The sequence below is a fragment of the Sebastes fasciatus genome, chromosome 9 (assembly GCF_043250625.1).
Source record: "Sebastes fasciatus isolate fSebFas1 chromosome 9, fSebFas1.pri, whole genome shotgun sequence".
NCBI lineage: Eukaryota > Metazoa > Chordata > Actinopteri > Perciformes > Sebastidae > Sebastes > Sebastes fasciatus.
In genome coordinates this window covers 9732930-9760060 of record NC_133803.1, presented here as the reverse complement: position 1 = coordinate 9760060, position 27131 = coordinate 9732930, and the positions used below count along the sequence as shown (strand labels likewise).

At 43.0% G+C, this 27131-nt stretch overlaps 1 protein-coding gene across 2 annotated transcripts; it reads right to left on the bottom strand.

Moving 5' to 3' along the window:
* On the bottom strand, positions 1 to 23865 carry efemp1 (EGF containing fibulin extracellular matrix protein 1). 2 transcript variants are annotated; one of them, XM_074645909.1, is made up of 11 exons: positions 23661 to 23865; positions 22951 to 23063; positions 22435 to 22480; positions 21984 to 22277; positions 6908 to 7030; positions 6596 to 6715; positions 5048 to 5167; positions 4783 to 4902; positions 3790 to 3916; positions 3509 to 3701; positions 1 to 1882 (listed from the first exon to the last, which is right to left on the bottom strand). In XM_074645909.1, exons 1-11 carry the CDS (start codon positions 23836 to 23838, stop codon positions 1721 to 1723), a joined length of 1596 nt encoding a protein of 531 aa, XP_074502010.1. In that variant the 5' UTR covers positions 23839 to 23865; the 3' UTR covers positions 1 to 1720. The 2 variants fall into 2 exon arrangements, with proteins under 2 accessions (XP_074502010.1, XP_074502011.1); XM_074645910.1 differs by having other exon boundaries at positions 23650 to 23839.
* Positions 23866 to 27131: the final 3266 nt, after the last annotated feature.

Sequence of the window (27131 nt, the reverse complement as noted above, 5' to 3'; positions counted from 1 at the left end):
CCCATTTATCCATCATATTTTATTCAACAATATAACTTTTGCTCTTCAGAGTACAATCAATATAAGATACATATGACAAAATATATTTTAAATAGAAGAGAAAAACATTAAGGCATTTCATTGAAGGAAGTCTTGACAGCATGAGTGATAAGATTAGTGTTATTTGTGTTTATACCCCTAAGGCACTATGGCACGATCGCTGCTGAAACCACATAAAAAGATGGATGACTTTCTACACTTGAGGTGGTGACAACATGTTGGTTTTCAATGTGGTTTTCAGTGCTACAGTGTACAGTGTTTCAGCAATAAGCCAGAGCAGACACGCGGAGTCGGGAAAAGGCAAAGCAGGTAGTGAAAGATTTCTCATTCTGCCAAAAAGCATGGTGGCATTGTATTAACACTTTAATAATCCCCTGTGTCACACATGAACCAGCTACAGGGCAAAGCACTGCAATTATGTTTATCACGCAAGCCAGCCCGGTGCCGGTGTGACTTCTTGACTGGGACCGACATTAGAAAGCTCGGCTGCTCCCTCTGGAGAATCGCCGTGGCACCGGTGAGCGGTCGGCGTGTTATGAAAGCCGTCATTTCCTGTGCGTGTTCTCGAGTTAAAAAAAAAAAGAAATCTCTGTTATTGCCTCTGTGACCGAGGGCGGCGAGGATGGCATCACAGAAACGCATTAACAGCTCAACCACATCCACCGAACCTGGGGGGAGAGAACAAGCTCCTTCTCACTCTTTCCCTTTCTCTCCCTCTGTGGTTCACACTTTCACTCGCTTGCATGCATAAACAAAGCCAGGCACACACACACACACACACACACACACACACAAACATCCACACAGATTTGTTACCTCGGTATGTACATGACTTAACTCCTGCGAGTAAAGTCGACGCGCATCAAGCCTGTTGTCATGCAAAGTTTAGCACTCTCTCAACCAACGGGCTAATTCCCTCCCTTTACACTTCTGAACTTCTCTGGAAATTATTACTCATGAGTAAAACTATACAGAAACATGCACAAACAGCGTGGCGCAGCAGCACTAACCCCTACAACATTTATCAACAGAAGCTCAGTCAATTATTTTTGTATCAAAAAAGCTGCTCATATTGGATATTTGTCACGTACATTTATATAGAAAATATGATTTTTCTCTCTTTCTTACAACAGAGCGCTTCACTGACGCACACACAGGTTATTGTAAGCAGTTCTGGTCTGAAACTAAGTGATAAATGTAGGTAAAGCTGCATCAAAAATAAATCCATCACAGTTGGGATGTGTGTCCACTAGGCCTCTTTTCCTGTTTGACCAATTTGTTTTTAGTATGGAAGCAGCGGAAGTGAAAATGCTTGCATCCAGTATCTTTCTTGTGTCCACTTCAGGCACTTAAAGTCAAAAAATGTTTCAACTTTAAAGATGGAAAATGTGTTATCGTTAAGTGCTGTTGTGCTTGATTCGTCAGGACACTAAAACCCTTCATCACAATGCTTCCCAGCACCTTGAGAGAAAAAGATGCCCAGTGGTCACATTACAGCATGGGCTGGTCTGTCATGAGCTTGCCTATGGGAACTGCTGTGCTGCTGTATGAGTCTGGGACAGCCTATGTTGTATTATATGTATGGAAATGTACAGTATGTTATGCTGATACAGGCATCTGCTGTGTTACACTGCTATGTTTGCTGAACCAGACTTGCGTGGGCTGCTGGGGATGGCGGCGCTCAGAAGGCGTAGGGCCCGACTATGATGGTGAGCCGCAGCAGTGAGTTGGAGCGGTAGTTCATGGTCAGATGGTGAGTGACCATCTCCAGGTCCACGACGTACTCCCTGGGGCCTGTCAGAATCTTGGTTAGCACCAGCATGGCGCTCACGTTGCTGGAACGCTGCGAGGAAATGTGATCAGTCAATACGTAAGCATGTCAATGCAGATTTATCACATATATTTTATAAGACAGTTTAACATTGGCGGGATACTAATTACATTCCCACCAGTCTCAGCTGTACTTTGTGTTTACTGCTAATTAGCAAATGTTGGCATCCAAACAAGCTAAATTAAGATGGTGAACATGATAAACATTATAACTTCCTGCTAAACATCCCCTTACCAAAAAGTTTATTCAAGTGTGCTATTAGTATACTTCTTTAAAACTTAAAATAAGAGAGTATACTTTCAGTTTACTTTTTATGTACTTATCAGAGATATACTTAACAAAAGTGTACTTAAGTATACTTTGCTAATACTGACAAGTATACAGACAAGTCTAAGTATACTTGGCTTGTATTGACAAGTATACAGACAAGTCTAAGTATACTTGGCTTGTATGTACGCATTGTCATTGTGAGCATAATAACATGCTGATGTTAGCATTTAGCTCAAAGCAGCTCCACAAAAATGAAGCCAAAACATCTCTATCGCCCCCTGGTGACTGGCTGCAGTACAGGTCATAAATCCCGCCCCCCGCTTTCTTTGGGACATGGGCCAAACTAAAAAGTAAAAGTACACATCAAATAAATTTTCCCCAAAGATGGTATCTGTCATTTTTTTTCTGTATGTCCAAATGTATATTTTTCTGATAAGTTTGGTTTTAATTAGTTAATTAATGCTAAAAAAAAAGGGGTGTGACGTCATGATTGACAGCTGCTCTGAGTGAAGTAGTCGCAGCCGAAGGTTCGGGAATTGCACAAGAGAGATGTAACTTTAACTTTCCATAACCGGTACGAGTCTGTGTAATAGATCATGTTTGATCATAAATGTAGTTATTGAGATATTATGGTAAATGGTAAATGGTAAATGGACTTGGACTTATATAGCGCTTTTCTAGTCTTCCGACCACTCAAAGCGCTTTACACTACATGTCAGTATTCACCCATTCACACACACGTTCATACACTGATGGCAGAGGCTACTAAGGTGCCAACTTTGCCCATCAGGATTTAATCTAAATATTCATTCACACACCGATGGCTATGCCTTCGGGAACAATTTGGGGTTAAGTGTCTTGCTCAAGGACACATCGACATGTGACCCGGAGCAGCCGGGGATCGAACCACCGACCTTCCGATTGGTGGACAACCTGCTCTACCCTCTGAGCCACAGCCGCCCTTTTTTTTTTATTATGGTTAGTTGTTGTGTTTTTCTAGCCAAACGTCTACCGTAGTGCTAACGTAGCAGCTAGGTGGCTCACACTAACAAGCTGCAGCCGTGCTCGGCTTGTGATTGGCTCGGTTGGGTGTGTGGGGGCAGGACCTCGATACCATGGCTCCAGCTCCCCGATCACTATTGAGCAGACTCAGGCTCCAAATGGCGTTAAAATCTCAAGATGGCAGCCACTGTATCCATGATATTTTGGCTTCACTTTTGTACAGTGGGAGGCAGTGGATCTGCATTGTCCATCTATGGATACAGTCTATGATTGGGACACTGTAACGGTTGAGCATTTACAATTATCCCGTTACACCCTCCCCCAGCTTTTCATGCAACAACGACAAAATAATTCCCATCAACTTACCCGCAGGAAAAATTCTCCTGCCTCATTCCCAGCTTTGATCCTGAAGGTGTTGTGTGTGTTAGCGTACATGTTGGTGGCCTGAATCTGGAAGATGTCCGCTGGCACCGCCCGGTCCGCCTGGATGCTCATGTATTTGTAGACAATTGACGGTGGGAGACCCTGGCACTCGGCCTGAGACCGGCAGATACAGCGACTGCAAACACACAACAATTGAGACAATCTCTGTGAAACCGGCCGCACTGGTGACAGTGAAACGAAAGAACTGGATGGTGTTTACTGACTTTTCAGAGGTTTTGGCGTAAGGCGCCTCGCAGGGGTTTCTGGGATAGCAGCGGAAGCCTCCGTAATAGTTCCAGCACATTTCATCGTCTTGGCAGTTATGGGTCCCCGTCTCACACTCATTTATGTCTTGTGATTGGCAGAGTGACAGTGAGAGAGAGGGAGAGAAAAGTATTGAGTAGTCAAAAATAGCTGGATCAAAATACTAGTATCCCCCACTTCCAAAACACACACAAACTCAACACGCTTCATTTAACAGAGCTGTGAAAACACAGTCAAAGTTCAAGACGTGTACAATTTGGGAACAGTGTTTTAAGGGTTGTAGCTGCATTTCCAGCAGCTGTGGAGGTGAAAACAAAACACAAGAGGGAAGCCTGCAGGTCTGAAGTGGAGGGAAGCCCCCGATGCGACCCCGCACAGGCTTAAACTGCAACTCTTTTCCTGCAGCACCATGAAAATAACCCCATCAAACGTGCCCAAAACCACAGGGCTATTTCTGGCACAGCAACCTGGATTCATCACCATAAGGTCCCTCTGACACAACCGGCCGGATTCATGGCTCCCCCTATAAAGCCTGCACCTGACCGAGGGGGAGAGGAAAAAATAACAGCTCTCCCTTTGAGCGAGCACCGGCGCTTCAAATAAATCCACTTCAAGAAACCAACATCACGCATATAAATTCACAGAGGTGGCTTAGCGGGGCAACACCACGTTGCTGTGTTTGTGTTGCCTAACCTCTGCATTCTTTCCATGACAGTACCGGTTGAGAGTGGCTTTCATTCCCACTTGAGAGGTAGAATAGTGGGTGATAGCAGTAATGATCGAGTTCCTCTTAACAGTTATCTTGAAAGAGTTGAGGAAGAGGAGGGAGAGAAGTTGTTGTGTGTGAAATCAGAGAGGAGGATAAGATAGATAAATAAGTAAACTAAGAAGGGATAGATAAAAAAAAAGATTGATGCAAGGAAAAGGGAGAGGAAAAAGGAGGACTGCAGTACCTTGACACACCCTGCTTCCCTGGAGCTGATATCCTTCTGGACACTCACAGGAGTAACTTCCTGGGCTGTTAATACACTGGTACTGACACATGTAGCTGGAGAAGCTGCATTCATCAATGTCTGTACAGAAAATATGAACACAAGCATAGATAACATAGATCATGATGAATAATGTGATGGGTGTTTACAAACATCTGCAGTTATATATCTGTGTATGTACAGTATATATATGTGTGTGTGTGTGTGTGTGTGTGTGTGTGTCCACCTTGACAGGAGACCGTGTCCTGTGCCAGCTCATAGCCCTGCTCACACTGGCAGAGGAAGGAGCCAATCAGGTTGTAGCAGTGGTGCTGACAGGGATTCTCCACATCACATTCGTTCACATCTGGAACAGAAGCAGATGTTTTACATACATGGATACAATACGGATAATTCTGGTTTGTTAAAACTTGGAACTTATTATTGTAGTTTTGGCCATCAATCCGGTATTAATGGCACTGTACTCACCATGTTGTCGACTAAGGTCTGGGAACTCAGATGTCAGCAGTTAGTACGGTGAGTACAATGTTATCATAATGGATAGAAATGATGGCAAACACTATGTAAGTAAGACCCAAGTTGTAAGAAACCTGGAATGATACTTTAATGGGATAATTCAGGAGTTTTGCAGTGGGGTTGTATCAGGTACCAGCAAAACGTATTTTAGCCAACTAAAGGCCCACATGAAAAATCAGTTAAAGTGTACACAATATGTCCCATGATTTGCCTTGCCACAGCTATACAGTCTATGTTTCAGACGGGGAACTGAAACCGTTATCTATACTCTTGCCAAAGCAACCAGATTCCAGTGAAAAAACAGTAATTTTACCTCACATACATACTAACCGATCGAGGCAACCCCCGTGTTCTGCGATGTAAAATTACTGTTTTTTTCAATGGAGTATGGCAGCTTTGGCGAGAGCATAGATGGATACAACAGCTTCGGTTCCCTGTCAGAAAGGGCTGTCTGATGGCAAGGTAAAGCGGTGAAAATATTCTAAATATAGCGTACACTTAAACTGATATTGATTTTTTTTTTTTTTAGATGAGCCTTTTCTGTTAGGTGGCTAAAATATGTTTTGCTGCCAGCCCTGTCCACAGCAGTACATCTACTGTATTTACTGTAGGTAATACACCGACTATGGATAAGTACCTCATATAACCCCACTTCAAAACATCCAAACTATCCCTTTGAGAAAGAACTAACTGGAAACACATACACATGTTTCAGCATAGCTTGGAGCCAGTCATGGGTTTTGATGGATTTCTAAATGTGTTGCAGCTCTCTATCCCAACACAGCATTTTCAATAACTTCCTATGACTTCCGCAGGAGGTTTGCTGCGTGGGATCAGGTTGCATGGTCAATCTCATGATAGCTCTGAGCTTCCAGACATAAAAAAACAACAGCTTGTGCACCAATTGTTTTGATAAAGCTACTCCTGGCCCTAAAATATCTGCATCATGAGAAGAACTAAGGAATGAGAGAAACACAGTGACTCTGGTGAGCTAAACTTGAGCTGACATTCTCTGTCGACCTGACAAAGACTTGATTGAATAACTCTGTTTTATTCATGCATTTTTATTACTTGCGCTTGTTCTTTTCTTTGCTATGTTTTATCATATATACATTTCATTTTCTTTTGCCCTGGTGTGTGGTTTTGTTCTACTTGTATGTGCACTAAAGCAATAACTATGATTATTATAATACACTCTTTTACAATTCAATGTTGTACACACTAACATGCGAGTAAACATGTCTTTTCAGTGACTTACCAACACAGCTGTGGTTGTTGCTGGCCAACTTGTGACCTACGTTGCACTCGCAGTAGTATGAACCCTGTGTGTTCACACATCTGTGCATGCAGTGTTGGGTTAGGGCACACTCGTCTCTGTCTGCAGGAAAACAGAAACACACACAGGAGAATCGTGACAATATGAGCGGTAAGATACATTGCAAAAAACGATTCTTAAAAATCGGATGATAAAAGATGATACAGCAACGTTTTAAGCAGTTTTTTTTACCAGTTTTACCAGTTTTAATCGTGTGATAAAGTGAGAGGAGTGTGTTTCGCTTCAACGACTCACCTACACAGTGGTCTCCATTTTTCTGGTAGCCCAGAGGACACTGGCAGGTGTAGGAGCCTCTGGTGTTGTAGCACGTCTGTTCGGGGCCACAAGTGTGTCTACCTGTCGCACATTCATCTATGTCTGCAATAAAAAACATGCAGACACAGACACTGAGAGGAAGCTATACGCCAAGTTAATGCCTACTGTACGCAGGAACATGTGGCAGACAAAGCAAAAGCAACATGTCTGGACTATATGCACTCTGTGATCTGTGATGTGTGAACTGCTTTTCCACAGACAGTAAAAACCTGTGATCACCGACACCATCACATCACACACATGGGCATAAACACACGTGTTCCCGCAGAGAGCAGGCGATCAAATAAAGACGGCTTTTATTCAGCAGCTCCGGGTGAAGGGGAAAACACAGATCATATCTTCTGCTAACAGGACAGCTCTTTGAAAGGGAGGGGGGGGGAGGGGGGGGGGGGGGGGGGGGAGTGTGTGTGTGTGTGTATGAAAGAGAGAGAGACAGCTCAACTGATAAGTCATGCGCTTCTCTACATCCATCAACCCAAAAGCACACAGATCCACTTTTTATCCCTCACGCCATCATGAATAATAAGTTATATAACATGATGAGTAGTTTGATGTTAGTAAAAGAAGCTTAAGAACACCAGAAAGACGCTACGTTTCCCAAATCAAGTCAACCCTTTTTACAGCAGTGTAAATCATCTATACTGTAAACAACTTTGTTACTGTAAACAACAAATTAAAGGGCCGGTGTGTAGCGTTTAGGGGGATCTATAAGCAGAAATGGAATATAATATTCATAACAATGTTTTCATTAGTGTATAATCACTTGAAACTAAGAATGGTGTTTTCATTAGCTTAGAATGAGCCCTTCATATCTACATAGGGAGCAGGTCCTCTTCACAGAGTCCGCCATGTTGCTCCGCCATGTTTCTACAGTAGCACCAACACAGTCTCACGGCAGTTCGTGAAATAGTCACACAATTTAATCTATTTGATTTGGGTATATAGACATGAATTTCCCTTTTTTTCGTGATGCTAAGCACGACTTTCAACAACGTATTTTTCGTGCGTTTTCAACACGTGGCGCATGTGTCAATTTACACTTTACACTTTTCAAAATAAAACTACTTAGGTTTAGGAAAAAATTAACTTGGTTAGGCTTAGGCAGCAAAACTAGTAGGAAAAGATCGCGGTTTGGGTTAAAATAACACCAGAAGTGCTGTAACTTAAGTATGGAAATTATGTGACAAATAAATCAACTGTGGTTTCACACGGGACACGAACACCGGTCTCCTGGACGAAAGTCACCCATTCACCTCGACCTCCTCTTTACGCGGCGTTCGCCTCCCTCTATACTTCCCGGTTCACAATTACGTGGATTAAATATTAATTGCTTTTGTGCTGACCATCACGAAAAAAATTTGAAATTCTTGTCTATATACACGTATCAATACATTCAATTTCATGTCTATTTTGCGTACTGCTGCTACTGCGACTGGGCTGGCAGCACAGAACGGCCAATCAAACACTGGCTCTAGAGAGAGCCTTTCATGTTTTTACGTTACCTGAAGGCCACTGCAGTTCTCCGACACGCTTGTGAAACTGCGGTAACGTGAGCCGCAGAGTGCAAAACTGTGGTATAATGTCAGTCGCTGTCAGACTTCGGTTGCTCCTAAAGTAGTGTTATTGTGGTATGGATGGCCTCTGAGCGAGGCGAACGACGTTACAACAGTTTTGCACTCGCCGTTACCTCAGTCTTGGAAAGGGAGGAGTGAGCGGAGGGTGACTCAGTTGGTTACAATCTGCAACCACACCACTAGATGCCGCCAAATATTACACATTGTACCTTTAATAATTACTTAATAAACTTAATAAATAAATGTGATTTCAGAAATGCATACTCAAAAGTTAACCACTGAAATATTCAAGTTATGTCCAGATTAAATCAAATAAATGGTACTGTACATACAATCAGTAGTGTAACTGTATACATTTGTGTGTCAAACCTCCAAAAAGTACTTTTTTCCTCTCCAGTTATTAGCGTTATTAAGTGTTCAGCTGAAATGTGAATTTTCCAGCTTGGGCTAAAATACACGACACAGCAGTGGAAAGATTCTTCTTTTTATCTTGATCCTGCAAACACGTTCTCAATTTTGGTTTGTTTGGAACCAGAGCCTCTTAAAAAATGCTTTTCTCACTATAACCCACCTCGCCCCCTTTTTTTCTGAACTTCCATCTTCCATCTTCCCCCCACACAAATACGCCCATACTGTATACTCTCATCCCTGTGGGCCCACCAGCAGTCCTCTTGGGTGGTCTGACACAACCCATCATATGCAGACAGCCAGTGGGCATCAGTTTAACAGCGTGACAGACAGTTATCCTCAATACCACACGCACACACAAGAAAGGAAGGGGGGGGGGCTCTTACTGCATTGTTATTTGACACATGCGTAGCCTAACAATAGTCAGAAGACTGGAAAGTTGAACTCTGTGCTGCCTTGACAGACATGATTGTATTGTTCCTCCTTCAGGGTTTAGATGAAATCAATGCACCTGAGACAAAGATACTCATGGAGCCCCTATTCATAGAGAATTACATATAAAATGTACCAATCGAACCATTAAAATGAGTGCAGGAAAGCCCAACTTGCTGCTGCACAACTATCTCTATTCCCCTGGACATATTTCATGTAATGTGGGCTCAGCTGGAAAGGATCAAGCCCTTCCCTGAGTGCCTCAAATGCCCTATATGCCAGTCTCACAGCCTCCACCATCCAGTGGGGCTGGTGCCGGTGAGAAATTGGCTTGATTTGCTGCTGAAACTAAAAGTCGGACAGAAGGTAAGTTGTCTTCACTCCTTAAAGGGAGGAAAGGGAAGAGGGCTAAATGTGCTCAACCCTACGGGGACGCAGTGATAAGATGGACTCAGTACATTAGGGACAAAAGCAGGGCTTATCTAAAAGGTGCACCTGAGAGACAACAGGTGCGAATTGCATTCAGGGAGGAATGCTCAGACAAGACTTGTTGCTCACTGACCCGCTAAGTACAGGACAAAGATGAAAGCAGTGTTGTTCTGGAAACTCTAACGCTCTGATGTGGCTTAGAAAGGCATCTGGGAAAGTGCATCCGCAACCAGCACCAAGTGTGAGAGAGAAACCGAATGCTTGGATTCCAGCAGTGTCACACTATGGGACCCAACTGCCCCAAAGGCTTCAGGGCTGATTAAAAACCCTGTGCATCAGAGGGTCTCTGTCACTGTTGGCGGTAGACCTGCAGTCTCCAGATTCAGCCTCTTAGGTCAAGAGAGTCTGGATGTGGATGACCCATGTGGTGTGTATGGCCACAGATGGTTGTGTCTAGAAGGTAACCCCCAAGTTGCGAAAACGTGCCACACTCGCTGCCCGATGACCTATCCTGACCCTACCCATTCGAGGTCAATGCTTAACCTTAACCATCTCGTGAGGGTTTTGCAACTTGGGGGTTACCTTCTATACATGACCGCAACTATACGCAAATGCATCCACACTCAACAGGTTTTGTTTTTGTATGATTTGTAGGGATTTGAGTATCAGGTTGCATCTGTCTGGGTGACAATGCCACAACTGTCTAACACCATCCACTCAGTTAATAATACAGTATATTCAGGTTAATACTAGCCAGCAGGTCACTGACACTGTCATACTAAACACAATGAGGTGAGACAACTTCACAAAAACAACACCTATTCATGCTGTAGTTTGAACATGCAGAAAATGACGAGAGAAGACAACAATACAGAAGCCACAATACAGAAATCCTGTATGTATAGCCTACAGTACCAATGAAACATTTAAATGAATGTCAACAAACAGTTGAAGCCGGGATCAGGGCTGTGAATCACAACCACGCCTACTTACTGGAGGTATTTGATGATTCATTGAGACTGGAAATGCCCTGCCTTCTGGCAATGGATTCAGACAACACAAGTCTGAGAGACTCCTAATTCCTGATAATATAAAGTCCGCCTGTGTGTTGATGCTGTCATGGTGCCAAGAAGCAGACAACTAAACTGTGATGCCAGTGAAATGGTATAGTTTTAGTGGCAGAAAGTAAAATTTGGCGACTTCTTCAGTTCTTCATACATGTCACCGCACTGATAGTTTAACAAGACTTAAGAGTCTACAGGCCGCTAGCGGTGCTGTACTGAGGCACAGCAACACCCAGCTAAATGCTGACATCAGCATGCTAGCATGCTCAGAATGGCAAGGCTAGCTTGCTGATGTTTAGCAATTGTTTACAATATTCATCAGTTAACTGTATATAAGAAATGGACATAGTCATCGTGATGTCACCAATTGGTTTGTGGACTGCTGTTGAAGCCTCGAGTTCGGCATTTTGCACGTCGCCATCTTGGTATTTGGCCGTCGCCATCTTGTTTTTTTGCAACCAGAAGTGACACGAGAGGGTGGAGCTAAGCACAACCGAACGCTGAATAAGACATTTTCATGTGACCAAAAATACATTTTCACTAAGTGGAAAGGCTGTGAAAGGGTTAAAGTTGTATGATCCCAGACCGGACAACGCTGTGGTAGCGACCTGTCAATCACAAGCTAGCCATGCCCTAAAGCATCCCCTGCTTTATGCTCTATTTGACTCTAAATGGGACCATAATTTACTAAATGAACATCATGCTGTATTGAAGAAGACTTGAAACTAGAGATTGAGACCATAAACTCATGTTTACAATGTTTACTGAGGTAATAAATCAAGTGAGAAGTAGGCTCATTTTCTCATAGACTTCTATACAATCTGAGTTCTTTATGCAACCAGAGGAGTCGCCCCCTGCTGGCTATTAGAAAGAATGCAAGTTTAAGGCACTTCAGCATTGGCTTCAATTTTCAGACCCAATGTTTTGAGTCACTAGCCTCCACTGCTCAATAGGTTAGGTTGTCTTTGTTCGATTTTCAGTCTGTTTTTATTTCCGTTCTGCTGTGACTGGTTGATTAGTGAGCAATCCATTAGAGTAAGCAATTATTTCCTTGGACAGGATTAGTAGATCAGATAGGCAGCAGAGTTTGACCAATTGCAGTTGGCACGCTCGACTTCGTTAAGACTGAACTCAGGACAAAATCAAAGCCAGAGCTGGTCCACATATGGCTTCAAGACGTAACAGCTCCTCCTGATAGCAGCATTTGCTCTAGTTCTGGGCCATCATTGGTGACCAGAATTACATCAGGTGCACTTGAAATTACCTGACATGAGTCCGACAACATTTATGCTACTGCCTGGGAGATCCGCGAGGTGTCGCTGGTGCAGGGCAGACATCTGCAGCTGGATCAAGTTCCAACACTCTACATAAGGTGTAGAAACCAACTGTTTGTTTGAAGTAACTGCACATGGCAAACTGTAAATTGTTTAAATGTGAACAATGCAGCGATGCTTCCTAAGAAGTTGTGTGTACGGAAAAGTCATAGTCATCCTCGCTCCCTTAAAGAAAGCTTGGAGAGCTCTAAATGAAAGCATATGTGTTGAATGCAATCCAAAGGTTCATTCACGGGAATATCTTGTGGTGACTGCTACTTTGTCACTAAACCTTTAAGACGCTGCCAATACAAAGTTTCACAGAAGTTTGTGTGTGCGTGCGTACGAGTGTGTGTGTGTGTAGGTGGGGTGGGAGGGCATCCCACACTGGCTGGCTCTGAGGTCCCATAAAGCCTCTACAGCTTACCACATGCAGTACAGTCCATATAGTTTACACAGGAAAACAGCTTTTACCATCAAATGTGATGATGTGTTGCGTGTGGGGAGAAGTGACTCTGTTCTCTGAGGTCAGATTTTTTTTTTTTTTTCATAATTTATTTAACACAGCTTACAAGTTTCCTCTGCGAGCGAGCCTGCTGTAACATCACAGGGAAAGATAAGGCCGTCCAGCATGAGAGGGGAAGATGTGGAAGGAAAGAATGAGGAGAAAGGGTGGAGGCTTTTTTTTTTTTTAAACAAAAAAGGGCTTTTTAAGATTTGAAGTTAGATTTACGGCCGTGTGTGCATATGTGATGTCAGAGTTAAAAACTCCTTGCTTTTCAGGGAGATTAATTCTAAATGCCTTGTGGGAGTTGGGGGAGTAACGGGGATGGCGGCAGCTCAAAGAATGTGAGAGTGTGTGTGTGTAATGGACGAGTGGGTGGGTGTGCATCAGAGGTCCTGTTTGAGGTGCTTGAACATTAAATGGCCTTTTTTACAATGTTTTACAGAGCGGAGTGATACACTATGCAGCGTGTTAGTGCGTGCATATGGATGAGAAAGAAACAGCATATGTGTCCAAAACGGGGACTAAAAATCTATTTGGCCAGAATTCAGAACAATGTGTTATTTGCTCCAGATTCAAACTGACATGATAGGGCTTGTTGTAATTATCACTTGAGAGCATTTAGTCTTGTTTTCACTGAACCACTGCAGTGGAAAGCAGGAGCTGTTCCAGAGAACAGTTGGAGCCGTCCTGCTGTTGGACAGCATCTCTGTTTCCCTCTGATTATTGGATAATTCAATCTTTGGGAACGCAGGGGGCAAGAAGTGCAATGTTAATAGCCCATAAAATTTCACAACGTCAAATTTATTAGCATGTCATTCACCAGCCCCTGAGTGTTTGGTTTTCAAACATCATAATATCACCTCTTCCTGGCAAACGCCGCGCCGCACGTTGTTTCATTTGTGTTTAATTCTCTCTGCAATGCAGCTATCTATCACCGGCTCAAACACGACCTCAGGACAAATGGGAGTGGTAGTGTTTCCCCTTCAAAGCAAGTCCAAACACAAAGCAGATAAGAAATCAAAGGATTCGAGACACTCTAACCGTTTATTCCATGTATTTCCATCCGTATTAGGGCATGAAATATTTCCATGCTCTCGCTATTCGCACCACTCCCAAGATTCCCCCTCTCATCGCTCTCATTGTTCAGGAGGAACAGGAGTTTTAGTCACACTGACACTTAGTAACTGATTTGTGAGTTTGTTCCACACTTCTTCTAAAGGTCGGGCAGAGTCTTGACATTCTTGAAAATCCGTCCAGTGTGCCAGCTACATTCCCGGCTGATAATAATCCTTCCTGTTACTCTGAAAATGCCTAGAAAAAAAGAAGTGCTGAGCATGTCTCCTGCTATTCAGTGTGAAGACAATCACTCTGCCCACCTGGCATGTCACTCTGTAGCCATTTACGGCCTTTAAAGGTCATTTTTATGTAGACGAATATTTTTTTTAAAAAGTAATACATCTACAGAGCTTTTAGAAAGGTGCCCAATAAAAGTATGACTTTTCCTACAAAAAAAGAACAAAATTTTGGCGGGTCCAAAATGAATGTTTTGTTTATCTCTGTGAAAGTTATCTGACGTTTGGTTCCCACTTCTAACTAGGCTTGTGAGCCAGAAGCATAACAATGGTATCATGGTATCACGTGGTATCTCTGTGTCGTCAGCGATCAAGTTGCCAGTTAGTGTGGAAAAAAACTGTCTGAGTTTGACGTCAAGTGGCTGGCAACTACTTGTTGTGAAGTGACTGCAATGGAACGGGGAGGGAGAATGTGACATCTAGTGGCTCAAGGTTATCAATAGCACCTTTAAAACATCTTTGTGGCTTCGAAGGAACCTGAAAATGTGGTCAAAATAAAAAAGTGTGATAATGTGAATCAAAGGGGAAACAGTGTGAGTAACACGAACCCTGCCATCGCATGCGTGTGTCACCCAGCTGAGCGCAACAGTGATTTATAGCAGCCCCGTGTCCCTTTCCATCATGAGGTAAACGGAAAGAGCAACACATGTAAGCACATCAGAGGAGGAAGCAGCTGGCCACTGGACAGGCACCGACCTCAGGGAGAATAATAACAACAACATTAAGCACTCGCGCTGAGGAGGCACGGCAAAGCTGCTTCCCCCCCACCCCCCCTCGCTCCTCTCTGCCATCGTTGATGTGTCGGCAGCGAGGAGCCAGCAGCGAAACCACAAGCAATAACAGCACACTGTACAGCAACACTGCACAGGCCAAATGAGGGGCTGCCTGCATGATGGTTGGATTGAGAGATACTCTGGTCTTCTCTGGCGGCGTTAGGAAGCTGATGAAATACTGTCACCATGTTATGCCTGTTAAGACACACAGTCATTCTCTGACATTTATATTAAAGGACCAGTATGTAACAATTAGGGGGATCTATTGGCAGAAATGGAGTAAGTATGTTTTCTTTAGTGTATAATCAACTGATGATAAGAATTGTTGTGTTTTCGTTAGCTTAGAAAGAGACGTTTATATCTGCATACGGAGCGGGTTCTCTCTCCACGGAGTCCGCCATGTTCCTACAGTAGCCCAGAACAGACAAACCAAACACTGTTAACTTTTCCTGCTTGGGCCAGAGTCGATAACATTACTCACTCCCGTCGCCGACGCCGCTCTCTCTCTCTTACTTCATCACTCACTTCCCATATACACACACACATTCTACATACTGACTCTGCTCCAACTGGCAGGGCCATACGCGTTTTCACGTCGGCCACCGTAGCTCTCCAACACGCTTGGCACACAGGAGAGGCTTCAGTTGGTTGCAATCTCCTCACCTCACCGCTAGATACCGCCGGATCCTACACACTGGACCTTTAAGATTCCTAATGTAATGAGTCGTTTTTTATGTTTTAGGATGTTATTGCCCAAGTTATATCAATCATAGCTGTTTCACTCTTGATTTCTTGGATTCTAATATCAAGAGATTAAAAACTGTTTGTTGCCATAGAGATACTGAAGTCAAAATACATCCAGCAATTAAAAGAGCATTCAAGAATTGGAAACTTCTTTATCAGCAACTGAGGAGTTGCAACATCCACAGGTTTTCTGGCACAGTTTGCAAATGGAAAGTGAGTTATGAAAGCCAGAAATCTCAGCATCTCATGTTGATTCACTAGTACTGACTTTGAAACATGACGAGTACTGCATGTTTGAGGCAGATACTGACATCAATAAGTAGTTTGAACATCTGGTAATGGTGATGATTTATCGGCCGATATTCCTTTTTCTAATTTTTTTAACATAATCACAGGTGTTTGGTCATAAACCACTGAGATGTTCCAACATTGTCATCCCTAGAAAGCATCTACCATTCAAAGGCTCAAAGATGCAACACCGGTTGTTACAGCTGAAACTGCAGCGTAACAGGTTCAATGAGTTTGGGCAGTAAAATCATAGAGGACGATCGCATTGTGAAGACGCACTGACGCAGGACGGTGCAAATCATCAGTCTGAGAACAGGTGGAAGACAAAGAGCTTAGCTGGTAATAGGAGGGTTCAACAGGCACAAAGGTGTGCCTCAGGTGTCTTTTTGTTTGAGTAACCCTAAACAAAGTGGGTCTGCTTGTGTTTGATCCCACTTCCTCGACAAAATCAGAATGTTTTAATTTAACATCCTGTATATCCCGTATCATATTCACCTCAGTGTTCCTTCCCTGTGCAACAACCTTTTCCAAATGTGTGTTGCTTATCTCTGATGGATGTTTGGTAGAAACAAACACTAACAGGATAACATCTGAAGGAATTTCCTGAAAAACTGTAATCGCTCTCCATGTGTATCCTCACATCTTTTTACATTGTCTGTGGCTGAGCAAAGACTGTGCGAGGCTTGTTTCTTCAAGTGCAAAATGTCAGGATGAGATGACAACAAGTGGAGCTGTAAAGTATAAACTGTAAAAGGTCAAATGGTGCGGCAGCGTCATGTTCCTGCTCTCTCTCTCTCTCTCTTTCTGCTTGTTCCGCTCCCTGCATTCCTGCTCCTCGCAGATCGATCCGATGCTTATCTGTCAAAAGGTGGTGAGTAATTCCTACCATCACAAAAGATGGGAGCAAACGGAAAAAACAACCAGCGCTGACATTCCAGAGATATTCCTCCCAAGTGCATTGCATCTGTGTGGAAAAATGTTATTGCATGCGCTCGGCCTTGTTTCGGAAAAGTACACAAGTTCTCTGTCACACAGGGATTAACGGCCTTAATAGAGCATAGTTAGGAAAGATTTCCAGCCGCTGCAGGTGAAGAGAGTCCAGACGTAGCTGGAATCAGTCAGGCATGTAGGTGGCAATGTGGCCTGCGTGACCTCAGGAAACCAGACAGGTAAACAGGAGTGGCGTGCCCTTTCATGTCCCATACTTCAGCACAGGAGTATCCAATTTAGACATGAAATATAAGTATGTAAACTTGGGAGGAGAATATCAGAAAGTGTAAAACATGATCTCTTTGGCCAACATTATATGCCTGAAGCCACTGAAAGTAAGTCAGTTCTGAGTACTCTCAATGTTCAACTGTAAATGAGGATCATAAAATAGCTGCTTTCCAATTTTCATCAGATTTAACGGCTGATTCGACCGCATTTGATGGACAACCTTCATTTCTAGCAGGAAGTGATCTCACCTCTGCCGCAAATAAGAGTTAATATGCATACATAAGACTACAACAAGCCACTTGTAGGCATCTCCCGGCGGTAAACACAGTCAGTATGTGTGCGTATGTTTGGAGGGTGGGAGGGGGGGGCGAGGGGAGGTCATGGAAATGCGAGGCATCATTAAGCTGTCACACATACAGTAAAGGTTCATAGTGTCTCTGTGTGGCCGGGCTGGTGAAGGGCGCCAACTTCCCCCTATGTGTCACTGCAACAACACACACTTAGGCTCGGGTTCACACTCAGGGCCGAATGGCTTTATTGCCCATCTGCAAAAATGGGAACGAACATTAAAGCTACACATGAAAGGAAAAATATCAGGGTGAAGTGTTTTGTATCATTTGTGGTTTGCTTTGCTTTTAATCAGCATAAAGTAGAGTGCATTTAAAGCTTCAGTAGGCAGAATGTTTTTGGCATCACTGGGCAAAGATTCCATAAAAACCTTTCAGCATATTGTAATTCAAGTGTTCTGAGAGAAAACTAGACTTCTGCACCTCCTCATGGCTCTGTTTTCAGGCTTTAAAAAATCTAGCCCGTGACGGGAGACTTTGGCCAATCACAGGTCATTTCAGAGCGAGAGCGTTCCTATTGGCTGTTCATTCAACGGAGGCAGCTGTCAATCACTCTCGAACTCTGATCGAACGGTCAAAATAGGCAGTACTGATCAAATATGAATCAATATTGTGTTACTGTAATGTCTATTTCTTGCCGCAAATGTGACACAGAGGCACATGATTTGTTTCAGGTTACCTGTCTCATGCACTACTGTCAGGATATAGTGACCGTTTTATAAAAATAACTATTTTAAAATCATATTTGCTCCAATCTTGCCTACTGCTGCCTTAAGAGAAGCTATTTTGTTTTGTTTTATTTTTAACAATTTAAAGGTGCAGGGTATAGAATCTGGCAGCATCTAGTGGTGAGGTTGCAGATTGCAACCAACTGAAACTTTTCCCGTGTGCCAAGCATGTAGAAGAACTACGATAGTCGACGCAAAAACTTGAAAACGAATGGCCCTATCTAGAGCCAGGGTTTGGTTTGTCCTTTCTGAGCTACTGTAGAAACATGGCTGCCGGCTCTGTATCTATATGTAGATATAAACTGGTCATTCTAAGGTAACGAAAACACAACAATTCTTATTTTCGGGTGATTATACTCTAAAGAAAACATACTTATTACACTCCATTTCTGCCAATAGATCCCCCTAAATGTTACACACTGGTCCTTTAAGTTGTTCTTTGGAAAATTGGCTTCATTTTTTTTCCAGGGCATTTGGATGATCTCTCTACTATTCGCCACACACTCAGCAGTAAGTCACCGAAACGACTCAGCAGCAGCAGCAGCAGCACAACCCATGACGTCGGTACAACCTGGCTCGGTCGGTGCTCCGGCACTTCTGTGGTTATTCAGTCAGTGTCAGCCTTTCATCTTCCCCTTTGCCCTACCTGACTCGGCACTCTGGGTTTCCTCCACAGAGTGGTGAGTTAGCAGGGAAGGAGCCTGATGTAAGCGCTATTTGATACATTGAGGTTTCCCCCCGTTGAAAGTTAATGGGAATTCCTTCGCTAGCAAGATACGTAGCTGTGCAAAACAGCCACTCTGGAACAAAAAAAAACAAAAAAGACAACTCTGCGTCCAAGAACAATTGGCTCATTGTAGCGAGTTAAAGGTAATGACAGAGAAACCAGAGACTGATGTAAACACAGATTATATCACTCCACCAACAGGAGTGTACGCCTGCGAGACGGCACGAGACGCCTTCCAGTTAAAACTCCAGTCATTTCACAGCAATAACACTGACAGCAACAGCCTATCTTTGTTTAGCCCATGCACTGAAACGGCATGCCAGCAGAATGAATAAGTATTATACCTATGCCAGCTCGCTTATGTGGTTACTTTAGCTGATATGTTGCCATGTTTTACACTCTAATAAAACCTAATTGGGTTCCAATTCAGAGAAACACATAAAGCACCTCACACATATCTGTGCCCCAGGTGTAAAATCAAATTTGTTACTTTCACTGGAGCTCTGTGACCGCAAGCCCTCACCACACAGCCACTCACCACATGCCTCTGCCTACTGGCAAGAAGGAGCTCCTAACCGCCGAACACATGTAATTTACGGTAATGCACTTTGACTTGCATTACATTTATACAGCTAACCCTACATATCCACACTCCCGATCTCTCACAGACCAAGACAGATGGCAAAGTTAAAGTGGTTACAAGTGAGTCTCTCTCTCTCAGGTGCAGCTATGAACATCTGGCACAAAGCAACAAAGGGCACTGGTGTGTGTGTGTGTTAGTGAGACAAAGAATGAATCTTTAAACCCCTCCCCATTTGTAAAGATCAAAGAGTCTCGCCCCAAACACAGGATCACACACACACGATCTTGCCCAGCTACCAAAAATCTCAAGCTGGTCACGGCCCAGGGAATATCTGGTATAAAGGCTATACATGAGCACACAGAGCTTGCCACAGTATAATAAAAAAAAACTCCTTGATTTGCCCCTGAAGCAGAGGACTTCAACACCCAGAACAATTTCTTATATATATATATATATATATATATATATATATATATTTATAAGAAGCTGAACTCCGGCCAAAAACATCATGCTGCGAGCGACCGAAGAGTTTAGAAAACATGACATCACAGCGAGAAAAAGCGAGAAGCTTGCAACACATCTGGCAGCTACGCATGGTTTAGCTGCTGATGACTGTCAGACAGATGGATGAAGAGTTCACCTTTGGAGCTCTGCTTATTGAGGCTCTAAAGTCGTTAGCAAGTAATTATCAAATACCTACAGTACGAAGCCCTGCGAGAGACACATTCAGACACATTCTTCCATGCAGCAGCACTGGATCTGGCCAACAAAAGCATACTACTGATATTTAGGGGGGGGAAAAAACTCTTCTCAATATCGACATTTAAGGTGCAATGTGTAAGATCTGGCCAGAATTTTAGTTTAAGACAACAGAATGTGAAGAGGTTACAGTGTTGATGTTATGTTGACGGTATAAAGACGTATGTGTACGTTTTGATAGTTTGTTTATTAGATTAAATGGCAGAAATTATAAAAACGACTTGCATTATTGTTTCATCCTCCCCTCAACCAGGCGACTACTTCGCGTAGATTTAGCTTTAGCAATTTGCATTCAGCCAGCACAAAGCCCTGCGCCGCCTTGCCAGATCAGCCTGTACTTTCTGTTGCTGCCTTTACACAGGTTAGACCCAGTGCCAGCCAGAGGTGTAAGAAAATATCAATACACATGAGTATCACAATATTATGTGTTGTGAGACTGTGATACTATAGATTTTTAATTAACCTCTTAAAAATCTGACGTGCTGCTGTCGCACCGGACGCTATTCAATCTATTGGTACCAGCCATGTCATACTAGCTTGTCACAAAGGAGGCTAAATAACGCTCGAAGGTTAGGCTAAATTTTGGCAAGTAAAACTGGCATGGCCCTTTTCAAAGGGGTCCCTTGACCTCTGACCTCAAGATATCTGAATGAAAATGGGTTCTATGGGTACCCACCTTTACAAACATGCCCACTTTATGCTAATCCCATGCAGTTTGGGGCAAAAAACAAGGCAGTTGTATTCAGGCAGTGCAAATGTGTTATTTTTGCCTATTCTAAAATGGTGCATTTCTGGTGTGATCTTAGTATGACAGTTTTCCTAAAATTAGATAAAAAAATAAAAAATTGCGATACACCGCCTTGCCTAAAGTATCGCAATATATTGAATCGTTACCCCTGTATCTTGATACGTATCGTATTGCCAGATTCTTGCCAATACAGCTAACTGTTAACTGAAGGTCCGTCTCCCAGAGCCCCCTTCGTGGGGAGAACGAAGGGGGGAGTCGTTTTCTTGTTTCTGCCACTTTGTGTTTAATCCAACATACAAACTATCAAAACCTACACAGTTAGTGACCCAGTAAACACACAAATGGCTAACGTAAACCATAGGCCAACGTCACACATGAAGATTATAAAATAGCAGTGTTATTTTGACCGTCTCTTGGCCGCAGTTTTGATGAATTTTGCGTATTCTTTCCCTGCTGTTAGTTAGTAGTTGGCTTTTCTTTTTTAATACCGTATGACTGTAAATTTAGGTTGTATGGACCCAGTAGTAGAGGTGAAATGCTGACCCTTATTTATTTGGAGCACGTGGCCAGATCTTACACATTGCACCTTTAATTCTGCCAGTACACTGCAGTACAAAGCAGTCAGTACAGTGTGATTTTAATCTGCACCCACATTTTTAGTATGTAATCTGTCTCATGAGGGCCAAAAGTGAAATCTTTCATATTCCTGGAAGATGAAATAACATTTCTATGCAGAGATCGTGGCAGGCTTCCCTTTTGCACTTCTACACCATATTTTGTGGTTACACCTCCTCTCCTGCTGACAGAGTCTAATTTCTCTCCTGAGGAGCTTGTCAACAGCACTTGCTGAGATAAGAGGATCCGTCTCCATGTGTTGGTGTAAAGCCGCAAGAAATGAAAGGCTAGTTTTTCAAGTTGCTTTGATGGTGATGGTGCTTTGTATCCTGTCTTATAGCTGAACAGAGAGGAGGAGGAGGAGAGCATGGGCAGCTGATCTTACCTCTGCAGAGGTTCTGCTCATCTGCAGTGTATCCGGGTGAACAGCGGATGGTCCGGCCGGATTGAGAACCACCCTGGTTGCCTGAAGTCCACGGGGGCTGAGGCTGGCTCGGTGGGACAACAGGGGCAACAGGGAGGGGAGGGACAGGGTCCGGCAGCGGCAGTGGCACCTGCTCGCCCTCCTTACTGATGATGATGACGGCGCTCTTGGGGAGGCAGAGGTATCCACCAAAGTGGTTGATACACTGCATCCCTCCTTTGCAGGCATCGTCTAACAAGGCACACTCGTCGATGTCTGACAGGACAAGAAATACATTAGATATGGCATTTTACTGTGCTGGAATTATTTCAATTGGTTAAAAGGACAACCTGATATTACACTTCGATGAAAATACATGAAATATAAATACAAAAAGCTGTACAGATACGTAAGGGAATTTATCATTTCTCACCTCTGCACTGCTCTCTGACTCTGTCATACTCATACCCTTCTGTGCACTGTGAAGGACAGATAATGATTACCATGAAATATGTGTATACACATTTATGAATATATATATATACGGTATATTTGTTTTATGAACTTGTCCTACAATTTTACCACTTCTATTATTATTGATATGTGATGTGATGTTCTGTTTTAGCAGTTACCATATTTGTTTTACTCTATCTGCTTTTATTGTCTGTTCTGTTTTAACAGTTACTACCATATCTTTGACTTTATTTATCTGCTTTTATTGTCTTGTGAAGCACTTTGTAACATCTGTTTTGAGAAGTGCTATATAAATAAATGTATTATTATTATTATTATGAAATTATACATATTGTAGTGTCCTTTCATGTAATATCATAAGATAATAAAAAACATGAGAACCTGAGATCTCCATCATGCAAAATGAAACAGTATCTCCAAACATGCCAGGTTGTGTTAAACCTATACACAGAAAAACAAGAGATGTCCCACTTACTGTGTAGACTGGCTCCTCAGCCTCCTGAGAAAGGACATGCGTGAAAACCGCACAAAGACACACGCAGATCCCCAGCATGTCGACCACACGTCGGAGCAGCAGCAGCAGCAGCACTGTAACGAGATGCAGAGGAGCCAAATGGATAAGAGAGCGTGCGAGATCATTTTTTCTGCTTGACAAGCCTACAAGTTTTAATAGCAGCTATTACATCACTGATGGCATTGCTTAACGAGTCCCAACATCTCCCCGCTGCTGGCGTGATGTTTATGTTGGCACAGATCCAGCTAAATCTGCGACTTCGACTACTAAGTGAAGTGTTTTGTTTTTTTTCTGCTGTTTTTTCTCCAAAAGGATTAGTGCGTAATACGCGTAAAAGATCGTGCGTAAACATGCCCATCCTGTGTCAGTCAGCGTCTCAGGGAAAATGAACCGAGTTGATCAGCCATGCAGAGCTCGAGTTGATTAAAAAAATCTGGATTTGCACAAACACATTTTCCAATTTAACAAGCTGTGCAATCAAATGCTATTCTGCTGGATCGTTCAAAGACACTTGTTAATGGACAATTCTCTCTGAAACAAGCAAATACATCAGAAAACAAGTGCACATTTTCCACTTGTTTCAACATTCCCACTCCTGTAACTCATTGTTATCTGATCAGACTACTGTATATGCAGTAGCTTTGTCATCCCGGGACCTACCTGCAATTTACCTGCGGATCTCCAACTCTCCAGGCGTGCTGACGGAAACGTCTCCGGTTTGATGTTTTTGCTGCAAATCCGAGATTGCTGTGCGCGTAGCAGGCTGAGGATGCAGTGGATGTTGAATGGTTGTCGGGAGTTGCAAGCAACACTTGTGATGATGAACATGCGGCTCGTATAGTATGACATGCTGGGGGCGGTGTACCGGGCAGGTTGAGCTCCGGGTTTCTCTCTCTCACCGGGGAGCAGTAAACCATCAGCAGGCTACACTGGCTCCCTCTATAGACTGATGACTAGTGATCATAATAATAAAAAAAAGGTGATCATCATAAGAAAAGGCTATCAATGGAAAACTATAAGCTCAGAATGACTCCTTACTCATTATATTGCTGCACAGAACAATTGTTCCTATCAGTCTATAAGAAACCAAATTTAAACAGGTTACCACTGTATCTGTGTGTTGGCTCCCATTAAACATGAAGCACCTATATGTTATTGCTGTAATAAAACAAATTATAGATTATTCTATTAAGCTTTAATAAAAATCTGTCTGTGTTCTTTTAACAACACCATAGGACGTTTTAAGTGATATTGTGCTTATTTTTGTATGATTTCAATAGTTTTCTATAGGAGGAAATCTGGAGCCATACCCGTTTAAAGGGGTCCTATTATGCTTTTGTGCTTTTTGTGTTCCGTCTTTTTTTGTGCATGTAAAAGGTCTGCAAAGTTAAAAAGCCCAAAGTCCATGACAAATGGAGTTACTCTCCCCCCACAGAAACACTGCTCCTGAACTGCCTGAAATGCCCTTGTTTGATGTCCTGCCTTTTCTTCTGTAACGTGGTGATGTCACCAAGTAACACATTTGCATAATACCTGCATAGCAGCTAGATTGGCACGCCCTCGAACAAAGCTAGTTAGTGCGGAGCTGGAACAGAGTCCAAAGAGTTTGGGTACGTTGACCTATCACAACAGAGTGGGCAAGCTTACCAATCAGAGCAGACTGGGCTTTTTTGGGAAGGGGGGTGGGGGGGGCAGGAGCTCAAACAGAGCGTTTCAGACAGAGGGTGAAAAGAGGTGCTGCAGCACAGCCGCTATGAGAAAAATAAAGTGTTTTTTTAAACATTAAAGCATGTAAACATGTTCTAGTAGAAACCCAAAACACAAGTATGAACCTGAAAATAAGCATGATAGGTCCTCTTTAATTTGTATAGGCCTACACCATTTCTGTATGTTATTTTAAGAATGAGCCTCCAGAACTTTTGGGGGTTGTAACATGCAGACCCTGTCATGCTGTGAGGGATATGTACAGTATGTGTGTGCAGCAGGTGTTAAAATCAAGTCATGTGTTGAAGACCTCTGTCAGCAACCACTACATTAGCCTCTAATACATTTCATGGTGTTTACAAGATGCCTGCGCTTCAGGAACATCTGCTGGAATTGGCATGGCTTCCTGGATTTCCCGTGGGTGAAGAGACAGCAAGTTATTGTGCGTTTGTGTGTGCGTACGCATGTGTGGTGTGCCAACAGGCTGCTGATATGAGTGGATAGAAATGGACTTGGCACCACCTCCTTTAATGCTGACCTTCTGACCTTTCCTCACAGGGTGTGGATGACAAGAGTAGATAGATTCTGCGTGGTGTGATACCCTTCAGGTGCCGAGTCAAACTCAGACTTTACCTGGCAAAAATCTGATTCTTCTCTTCCAAGACACAAACCCAGTATTTCATCTTTAATGTATTTAACATGTAATCAGTGAGAGTTTACCAGATTAAACACATTAAAACTGAGAATTTAAGAGCAGAGTTCCAGGTCCTGCACTATAGTGATATTCAGGTCTGCTCACATGATGACTGAATGAACCAGAATATGGCACAGGAAATAGGCAAATAAATAACTTTCACAAACATGGATGACCCAAAAAATGACTGCACAAAGGCTCGACTCTTCACTAAAAGTTTATTTTACTTGGCAAGCTATTCAACAGATGCACAAAAAAGGCAGAGACATTGAGATAAAGCACTTGATTAATCAAAGAAGTTTATAGAGATTAATAGAAGATTTTATCCAAGACTGATGAAAGAGAGGATGAGAGAACGTTCCCCTTGGTCCTATTCCTCTCTGGAACCAAATGAGACAAGTCATGCTTGCAAATCACAGAGGCGAGGCGTAGGTGTGTGTGTGCGTGTGTGCGTGTGTGCGTGTGTGTCTCCCCGGTGCACTTCTAGGTGTGAGAAAGTCTCTACAGAAATGTTATTGAAGTCAAAGCAGATGATCCTTCTCACACTGATTTTACAAAAGCACTGATCTAACTGAAACAGTACATTTGAACATTTGTACAAAAATGTAGTTAAATGCATTAAAACAGTAAGTGTACAGAAAAGTTAGCCTGAAAAAAAAACACGCTAACATATGACCTCAAAAAAACAGGCAACACATTTGGACTTAAGTGAACAAGAGGGGGAACATAATACACCAGATTGCATCAACATATATTTAAATGTAAAAGGAATAGATTAGACCTTAACATAATACTGCTTTGAATTTCACAACATTTCTGTTATCATTTTTACCTAATCCCCCAGCCCACAATGGTGACTAATATGCACACACTCTGGGGCAGGTGTGTAAAGTATATTGCTGAGAATCTGTTCATTATCACTGTCTAACAGTCCTAAGAGCAAAAATACAAATTGAAAACTCATATACAAAGGGCTAATACACTAATGAATTACATTTTTCGGAGCATGCAGCACTATGTGACGTCTCTTTTGATGCTGAAGGCAATGCATCAGGTACTGTTGGCTATAGAGCATCAGCCAATCAGTTCCTGATGCAGTATCATCCACATCACAAAGGTCTTCCTTCACCCCAACATCCGTGCAGGGGCAACAAAGGCTCAGTAGTTCACAACACATTTTGATCCTTCTGCAAGATCTCTTAATGGTGAGATGAGTGATAGAGAAATAACCCAAACTCATCAAAACAAGCCATTATTATTCTTTTCATGCGACGATAATTCAATAGATACTGTACAGTACACATCATTGTAAGTCAAGATGGCAGCAGTAGCATCTGGAAAGTGAATTCATGCAAATTCAAAATGGGCATGCATTATGAAAGAGCTGCAAGAGATGAGGCTGCACTTCAAAAGACCGTCGAAAAGAAATTTTCTTAAAAAGTGGGGAAGGGGGATGCGAGAGGAGGAAGAGCAGACCGAGAGGGTGTCTGTGAAACGCGCTTGTGTAATTGCAGTGACATCTTCATTGAGAGCCCTCCATCTCTTTCCTGCGTGCTCCAAAGGGCGTCGCTGACGCCGGTCGATGGGGAGAGCAGCCGAGGCGCTGTGTTTAGCATAATCCCAGAGGCCATTGTGAGAGCAGCTAGTGAACGACTCACAGTTGCCAGCTGAGATTTCACCAAAACACAGCAGAACCCAAGGAGAAGGGGATGAGACAGGAAAAGCAGAGGTGGAGGAGGGGTAA

Coding starts and splice junctions, on each gene's coding strand:
- efemp1 (XM_074645909.1), bottom strand. CDS start 23,838: ATGTCATACTATACGAGCCGCATGTTCATCATCACAAGTGTTGCTTGC. Junction 6,716..6,907: donor AAATGGAGACCACTGTGTAG/GTGAGTCGTTGA, acceptor GTTTTCCTGCAG/ACAGAGACGAGTGTGCCCTA. Junction 3,702..3,789: donor TACGCCAAAACCTCTGAAAA/GTCAGTAAACAC, acceptor GTGTGTTTGCAG/TCGCTGTATCTGCCGGTCTC.